This window comes from Pomacea canaliculata, linkage group LG2 (assembly GCF_003073045.1).
Source record: "Pomacea canaliculata isolate SZHN2017 linkage group LG2, ASM307304v1, whole genome shotgun sequence".
Taxonomy (NCBI): Eukaryota; Metazoa; Mollusca; class Gastropoda; order Architaenioglossa; family Ampullariidae; genus Pomacea; species Pomacea canaliculata.
Genome location: NC_037591.1, coordinates 43,473,292 through 43,482,416, shown reverse-complemented (window position 1 = coordinate 43,482,416; position 9,125 = coordinate 43,473,292). Strand labels below are relative to the sequence as shown.

The window sequence follows — 9,125 nt, the reverse complement described above, 5'->3', positions numbered from 1 at the left end:
TGATGCACGTTTGAATGTCAGTTATTTAAACGTTAAGTTCTATATATGAAACAGTGTATTTTGGAGGCATTTTGAAATAAATAAGCAATATGAGGCGAAAAACTCCGAAAACGAAGGTCCACGAGGCGGATGTTAGGATAACTCTCAGGAGCTTTTATGTAACATTAAAGAGTTATCCTTATGGTGGCTCGTGTATTGGTGTAACAATTTCCAAGGAGACTTGATACTTTTACCGGTCAGGACTAAGCATGGTGAATTTCACGTAGACAGATGTCTTTTGAAAATCTGTAGTGTATTGTTTATTTAACAACACGTTTTTATAAAAAAAAATTACCCCCATAAATATCATTAAGTGCTATAGAGGTTTGTCAAGGTCTTTTGACTTTTGATTGCCTTGATTCTAATAGTAACTTTAAATTGACCGATTATTCACACATTTAATATGCTATATGATATACATATAAATATTGTGTTTGTGAGTGTGCGCATTATTGGCTGGCTTGCATTTAACTTTTGACAGTATTACTGAAACTACAAGCTGAATGACAATACATCAGTTATCATGAAGAGAATCCTTCTTCCATCGCTAAAGCATATCAAGTGCATTCGGACAGCACTTTCGTTAAGAACGACAGTATCAGCATTACAGTCACCATCAAGCAGTTCTTTTAATATTTCTGGGGAAAACTGTGACTCCAGCTGCATTCGTTATAACTGGAGGTCATTTTCAGACATACACTTAGGGTGTGATCCAGCACATGAGCTTCCAGAAGAATCAAATCGGAATGTCACTATGCAAGAACAAAGCGAAAAAGAAAAAATTATAAAATCAGCGTCACTTAAAGATTTGATGCAGATTGCGCCCACAGTAGGGACTCCATTCCAAGCATCGCTTGTTCTACAAAGACTGAACATCCTGCATAAAGAAGATATCAACTTTGACCCAGTGATGATACTTGAAGATCCATGTATGTCAAGAGTGGTTGAAATTTTCGACAACAACATTTCAAAGATCCCTCCCAAACTGCTAATTTCATGCCTGAATGTGCTTTATGAAATAACTTCTCGGGATATATTTCTTATCAAGACTCTGATCACACAGGTAACAAAATATCTACTATTTCAGTCTTAGTCTAGCATTGAAATGTTAAGTGAATGTAAATTACAAGAAATTAAAAAAAAGATAGTTAACCAAGTAGATAATTTTGGTTAAATTTCATAATAGCATATTAAAAAAAATTGTGTAATGTTTCTTTGCATTATTCATCTATATATTCATTCAAATTGTTTGAATCTACATCCAATTCATATATAAATATCTTACAATTTTGCATGAATGTTTTGTCAAAACTAGAATGTAATTGACATCTTATCTTTGTTTAGGTTATTTGGTTGATGAAGAAGTTGCCTATTTCACTACTTATCCAAGTGTTGCAACTTCATTTGAGCCACCAGGAAACCCCTGTGCGCAAAAATGCTCTTCAGCAGGCCATGGTTGTACTAGAAAGGCGCTGGGTTGAACTGACCCATTTAAAAGATATTATTTTTCTCATGTATCAGGAAGGTGGCCAACCGAGCATTCAGGTAGGTTGTAATCCTCTTGTAATCATCATCTTCTCATTCATATTACCACTCAATAATGGTGTTTCTTTTTGTATTGTGCTCCAGTTTTTTCTAGTAAATAAATAAAAAAAATCTGTACTTAGACCTTGTAATTTTTTTTTTCTTTTTGTGCGTAGTAACAAGGCAAAGACAAATGACTGCCATAAAATATGGCAGAAAAATTTAGTGAGGTTTTCATTTCAACTCCATTTTTATAAATAGGTTGTGTATATTCTAATAATATTAATAAATGAAAGATTTGTATAGGAAATAGCATGCTTGTAATGAGACAAGGACAGCACATGAGGGACAGAAGAATAACGGTTCTGACTACAAATAATCAACAAGTATAGAGGAACAAAGTATTATGGCAGATATGAAAATGGAGAGAGTTCCATTGTTTCGCTGCACAGCAACTAAAAATCCTGTGACCGTTTGTTACTGTTTTGGTGTAAGGAATAATTAGAATATGATCATCAAACAAATAGTTTAGTTGTCTGGCTGAGCTATAGGGGAAGAGTTCAGAGAAACAGTCAGGGCAGGAGCCTGCAAAGAAATTAAAACATAGTGCGGACAATTTGTACTGAAAGCAAGAGCAGATGGGTAGTGGGTGCAGAAAATGAAGGAGAGGCAATAACATGGTGCCATTTCCTGGAGCAGCTGGAAAATTAACATCTTCCAAGGAATCTGATATACTGCTCTGACCACTGAGCATTGTTTACATGCTTAGCTTAGATTGGAACAAGCTCTGAGGCAGCATGTTATTTGTGCATGGGAGCAAGGTTTTGCAGGGCTTGCTGAGTATAGCTGCATATTGCCAGCTTTGAAATAGGATAATAAATGGCTGTGTTTTAGATGCTGAAATTCACAGAATATGTTATATTTTCTCCACTTAGCAGAATATGTTTGTAACTTGGACCACTCGAGTAGGTTATTAAACTGTAGAGAATGTGTTTATGGAAGAATAAGCATAGCTTTCCTATATTTTTTAGATTTAAAGTGTTTTAGATTAAAAGGATACCCATTTAATCTTTTCCTACGTGTACATGTAAGCAAATTTGCTAAACATTGCCAGAGTACAGCAGTTAAAAAAATACTCATTTGTTTTAACTGTATTTAGATATCTTGTAACCAAGGAATCTGCTAAATGCTGCAGAAATAATGCTGGACACTATTTTTGTGATAGATGAGCATTTTTGCTTAAGCTTCACAAACAACTTGATACCCAGGAGATGTTGGATGCAGTTTATTTTCATCATTTTGACAATTCTTGTAGACTTTTACAGATCGACTAGAGGAGAGAGCACTGGATTTAGTGGAGCAGGCATCTGTCAAAGAGTTGTATCGCATCCTGTATATCCTGTCTCGCCATCGTCATCGTAACATGTCTCTGATACGAGCTGTGTCATACCACCTAAACAAAAGTGATCTATCAGACCTTTCCGCAGTTCAGCTTAGTAACCTGCTATATGCCTGTGCAGTGTTAAAGGTGTTTGACACCCCTCTCTTGGAAAAGACTAGCTTGGCTTTGCAGACTAAACAACGGGAGCTTACACCAAAGTTGGCCCAGTCTGTTCTGACATCAATGTCACTTTTAAGATGGGGTCACTCACAGACAGTGCAGTATATGGTAGACCAATTAAACTGCAGAAACTGGAGTTCTGCATTGTTTCACTCTGACGATGAATGTGTGTCAAAAACCAAAGACATTCCCTTATCGTTGTCACTTGGTAGAGCAGACAGGGTGGCCATTGTCATGTCACTAGCCAATTTGAATAAGAACAATCCCATGTGCTGTGAACTTGTTCACAAAGTCATAGCCACACCAGATGTCAGTGAGTTGCAGAAATCTTCACCTTTTTTGTGGCTGGACGTGGTATGGTCTCTGGCAGTTCTAAAACTTCTAAATGCCAATTTAGCTGCCTCTGTCTTGACAGAGGATTTTTGGGGAAGTTTACCAGGTAAGGGACATTTTCTATTTCTTGTCCTGTCTCATGTGTTTGAGTGCAAGATTGTCCATATGTCTAAATATTCATATCAACTTTTTTGTTTTTTGGTTATTTTTTGTAGTTGGCCATCTAGTTTTTTTGCTTTGTTTTTTAATAAGTACAATATTCAACATGTACAAGACATTTACTATACCACAGACTTGTCATTCAAAGACACTTCAGTTTTAAAAACACATTCATTAAGTATAGAAGGAAAAACAGGTAGACATGGAAGTAGGAAGAAAGGATGTGGAGAAAAAGAGAGTGAAGGAAGGATAGAAGTAGTGAGGACACTCCAGCTTCCACTATTTGTGTTTATATTAATAGTTGATTGTATGGTTTCCACAGTAGCTTACCTTATATTTTCTTTTCTGAAATGCCCTGCCCAAGGTGACAATCACTAAACACATGGATTTGATATATAATTTATATTTGTACTTTTTGTTTGCTTAAATAAGAAATTGTTTCTTTCTCAAGGAATTTTACATTTATATTAGCATGATTCACAATTATATACTTAAGATTTTTACATATTTCTTAAAGCTTTCATTTATGTTTTTAGTTTCAGACAGCTTCCAGTCAATTGTTAACTTTACCAAAATTAACAACATCAATATAGCAGCCAAGTATGAAATACAAGGATACACGGGTCCATACCTTCCTGATACTTTTTGTCCCAGTGATGCTAAGGTAGGAAGTACTTGCAGTCAGAAAAGAATTTGTCAAGTTAGTCCTGTCACTTGCATGGTCAGAGACATCTTATATATATATAAGTAGGTATTGGCACACACGCCTTCCTGCTGGTTGAAACTGGGCAATTGCACAAAAATCACTCGTTTTCACTTCAAAGTATTTCATGGACTATCAGGAACAGAAATATCACTTTAAAATAACAATAACTTTAACTTTGAACTTTTCATCATGTGTTCAGGTTATGTCTTTGATTTTGTGCAACGGGGAGAATAATGTGTATTTTGTGAGGATAAATGGTACCTGTCATGAAAATTAACAAGCTGCGCAGTGACCATTTTCCGTGTGTGCCATGTAACATGTTTTGATGATTGGGTTTGGTATTTGTGCTTGTGTTCACAAGCTTTCACTTTTGATGTATTTTGTGACATTTCTGCCTGTCTTGGGGCAACCGTGGCTGAACCTGCTTCAGGATCAGATCCCCAGTTTACACTTATAAAACCTGGACAGAGTGTTGCAGTTTATTATGACAACACTTTCCACATTGAAACTGTTTGTGACGTAAAAAAAGAACGAACATGAAGCAATTATTAAATTTTGGAAGAAACTTGTTTTAGAAAATAATACATACTCTTGGCCTTCAAATTCTGATACAGACAAGGTAGAAAATATATTTATATTTGCATGGGACTTGTTTATCTCTCCTGTGGCCCTTTGCTCCACTGGGGGTGAATAGGAACAAGAAGAAGAAGAAACATGGGTCCTGAGTTGTGGGAATTTTTTGGTTTTCTGCATTTACGTTTATCCAACATTGTATATTTTGAGAAAATGAAAGAAAAAAGTAGCACCCACTTTAATCAAAAGGGGGAGGGAGTGACTGTATTACCCACACAAATTTCTGGGGTATTAACTTACTTTTTACTTGGAATTTCACGCGCGCGTGTGTGTGTATGTTATTTCTCTCATCACCATCAAGTAACAGTTTGGGTTGACCACGAAGACTTGAGTGTCCCATGCAAATATTAAATAGTTCCTCATAATTTTTAACCACTACCCCTTCCACTATAGGTAAAAGTAACTAACATGGATTAACAGATTAATGTGTTTTCTATCAGTGTTTCAAATTTGAACTCACTCTGTCCAGTAGATTAGAAATTACAGCTGTTTTAAGTTTGTTACCCCAAAAACTTTTCATTTTTCGGCCTGAAAAATTGATTTGATATTTGAAACTGCATATCTCACAAAAGAGACCTTGCAAGTTTTCAGAAAAAGTTAGAACAGTATCTAGTGGTTACTTTAAAAATGTTTTAGGTTTATTTACTAAACTAATATTTGAACTGGAGTACTTGAATGAAATATGGTGTCTTATGCAAATAAGACCAAGCGCAAAACGTTTTTTTTTTTCAAATTCGGTAGTGTGTTTTTCTCCAGTATGTCCTTTTGCAAGTTAGTTTGTCAGTCACTTGAGTAGAAAATCATTGTTGGTAACTTCTCATGCAAAGTACTTATGGACTTTGAAGATTTTCTAATTGTTACATATGAGATCTTCAATCATGATCCAAAATAAATAGTTATAGCTGTGATGCAAATCACAAACTTCAAACATCAGTATCTCCAAATCTAATTAAGATAGACTCAGTTTTTGCTTTTGGTTTTTTTTTTAATATTATCTTGTACTTTCACATGAATATAAAAAAATACCCATTTAACAAAAAAAAAAAAATGTTGTGTTCTGGTACCTAGTGTAAGAAGTTAACTTGCATGTGCACACACATGGTGCAGTTTGAGTAATAAAGATTAAAATAAATTGGCTGTCAATATTACAAATTTAAGTCTGCAGGAATGTGCATATTTACAACTGTCAAAAACACATTATTTTTTTATATAAATCATATTTGTGTGTGTGTGTGTGTGTGAGAATAACATGATGGATTTGTGAATAATGTAATGGTAAGTTTGTGAATTAGGTGATAATGGGTCTACAAATAAGGTCATTATGGGTCTGTGAATAAGATGAGATAGTGTCCATCAATAAAGTTACAGTGGTCCATTTTGTGTTGGCAGCTGCTGCTACGTAGTGAGAGGAAGGCAGCAGAGAAGGTCATTTCTGCTCTTTTACACATGGCTCCAAGGGACTCATATGCCATTCTTGATGCCACAGTTGAAGGAGGATATGTTATTGGTAAACTTGTGTGGTGATGTGTGCCATAAGTGTACAGGTTTTAATCCATTAGATTTGGGAAAATAATATTTGCACAGTGCTTAACTCACTCATTAAAAATGTGCACCTTATTAGACCTTTGATAATTATAATAATGGGTTTGTAAAATGCATTTCCTTGTGTGGATATGAGCTCAGTGCCCTGCCCACAAAAGACTGCAAATAATCTGACAGTCAAGTATACAATAAATATAAGTGTCTTCAAAAAGATAACAATATGACAAAAAAAAAAACCAAACAAACAAACAAAACAAAACACGGATGAGTTGAAGAGTGGACAAAACAGTACTTATAATTATGCATAGTATTAATACCCAACCCTCCACAACTTACAGATCTACCCAGCAATTTTACTAGAGTCCTCTTACTTGTAATTAAAAGTAATTTGTGTAGTAATAAAGAATTTTCTTTATAAAAAGGTTGGAATAATAGGAAAAAATGTTTGGTTCATGAAAATGAGAACAAATATTTGAGAATCCTATAATAAGTTGATGAACAAGCCAAATTGGTAGCCACAGGGAGGCCCCATAAATTGATAAACAATGAAGATGTACATTAATAATTAGAATATTACTTATTTCCTTCTCTTCTCTTCTTTTCTTTTTTTTCTTAGTTGGGAAGCAATACTGACTTTTCAAACACATGTTTTATGTCTTCTGCATGTCCCAACTACCTTGGTCTCTGCATTTTCCAGTCAAAGCTCTTTGTTCACAACTTCACAGTCTCAGTTAGTAGAACTTCCAAGTCTTATAACAACTGCTTGTCGGTCATGGCATTAGATCTTGCTATGGAGCTGCTTGTGCTGGCTGTATTAATTTGATCTTTGTTGGTTAATATATTGCAGATGCAGAATTTTTTGTTGATGACAGTGGAGAACCACAGCCATTAACTAAGGTGGGGAAAAGTTCTTCTTTGCTTCACAGGTGAGTGGACATTTACAAAATATTTTAATATAAAATTCTTGTTCTTCAAAAAAGTAAAAAGATTTTAGAAAAATATGTTGTTTTGAAACATACGTGGCAACAGGCATAACCAATTTAGTATTGGAATGGAGGTCTCACGTACTGTTTAAAAATTTGATGTAGATGTTTGGTGCAAATGAAAGTAAAGGAACCAAATTATTTCAGCTACTAAGCAAGCTTATTAACATAGGTGATTTATGCTTGTTAATAATGTAGGTGATTTATTTGATCAAAAGGGATGATTACAATAAGTGGTACAAAAATGCTGCATGCTTGTCTCTTTTAATTTTTTTTCTAACACACGCACATGCACACACATATTTGCATAATTGCAACTCATGCGAGATGATTGTAGCAACTTGGCAGAAAGAGGAAAAAATTCTACTTACTGGCAGGAAGTATGGACAGGTAGCTATAAACATTTTAAACACCTTACTGCTATCAAACATCAAGATTTAATTCTGTTGGTTTTTTTTTAAAACCACCCTCCCCATAATCATTAACCTACATCTGTTGTCTCACAGTTTGGTCATTTCTGTAATTTCAGGGTTGCACTGAAAGTTCTGGATTTTCCAGATTTGACGTTGCCAGATTTAGAAATGACAGGCCTTCATGCTATGGAAGCTCGCCATCTCAGCTATCAAGGATTCACTGTTGTGCATGTATGACTTTACATTTTCAGTTTGTGTTTGTTACTGGAAATTGGTCTCATCAGTTTGCTTTTACTTTAAATCCTGAATCTTTATTGAGGTTGAACAATATAATAAAGACCATGGGCCTTCTCTTGTCCATCTTTTAGTTCTGCAGTAATATTTGTAACTCACTTATAGTCTTAATCTCCTTTTTATTACAGATCTTAGTCATAAGGTTTGCTTTTTCAAACTGTGTAGTTTTTTTTTAAAGTTTGTTTTAGTTTAAATAAACTTTATCAGTTAACCAATGCAAGACTAGCCAGTTAAGTGCATGGGAACACCTTTGAGATGTAACCCAAGAGAATGCAACTTGTATGCCATCCTTCACCAGCAGTGTAGTTTCAACATAATTCATATGCTAAATCCTATCAAGAAAGACAGAAATAGATGATCGGTAATAAAAAATAGATGCTCGTATTTTTCTGCAGGTTTTGCATACAGAAATATCCAATAAAAACAAGGTCTTGGAGATGATACAGCTCTTGCAGCAAAAGATCAAGACAGCACTGCAGAATAGGACTTCCCAGCCTATTAGCTGACTGAAATCTTGTGGCAAACTGTCACTTTAGAAAAATCTTGTAGCTTGCCACCAAGTGCTAGATGAGCTTTTTAATAATTTATGTTTTGTGAGGACTTCAGTGGTGAGAAAAGATGAGTATTGCACGCATTGAATTTCAGCTCTTTCATTAAAGTTTATTTTTCATGAATAAATAAATGTGAACTAGTTTTAACTGTAGTTCATGCTGCACTATTTCCATCCACTGGTGCAATATTTTTCATGACAGTAAACCACTTTGGACCGATTTTGTTTGGTTTTATTTTACAGAAAGCTGCATCAAAATGTTCTGACTTTTCTTTATATCCTTTTTTTGTTTTGTTTTTAATAATTATACAAGAATTAACTTTCAAAATCCAGTAACCTATGAAAAGAATGTGCCCCCTAACCACCATCTTTGTTGAAATTATACTTT

General features: G+C 34.7%; 1 protein-coding gene across 3 annotated transcripts; it reads left to right on the top strand.

Moving 5' to 3' along the window:
• The first annotated feature begins 105 nt into the window (after window positions 1-105).
• Window positions 106-8,958, top strand: LOC112557046 (FAST kinase domain-containing protein 4-like). Of its 3 annotated transcripts, none has more exons than XM_025226635.1 (9): window positions 106-251; window positions 521-1,102; window positions 1,384-1,584; window positions 2,879-3,563; window positions 4,153-4,280; window positions 6,345-6,462; window positions 7,345-7,423; window positions 8,010-8,124; window positions 8,583-8,958. In XM_025226635.1, exons 2-9 carry the CDS (start codon window positions 563-565, stop codon window positions 8,691-8,693), a joined length of 1,977 nt encoding a protein of 658 aa, XP_025082420.1. In that variant the 5' UTR covers window positions 106-251; window positions 521-562; the 3' UTR covers window positions 8,694-8,958. The 3 variants fall into 3 exon arrangements, with proteins under 3 accessions (XP_025082420.1, XP_025082419.1, XP_025082421.1); XM_025226636.1 differs by having other exon boundaries at window positions 155-235; XM_025226634.1 differs by having other exon boundaries at window positions 150-1,102.
• The last annotated feature ends 167 nt before the right edge of the window (window positions 8,959-9,125 follow it).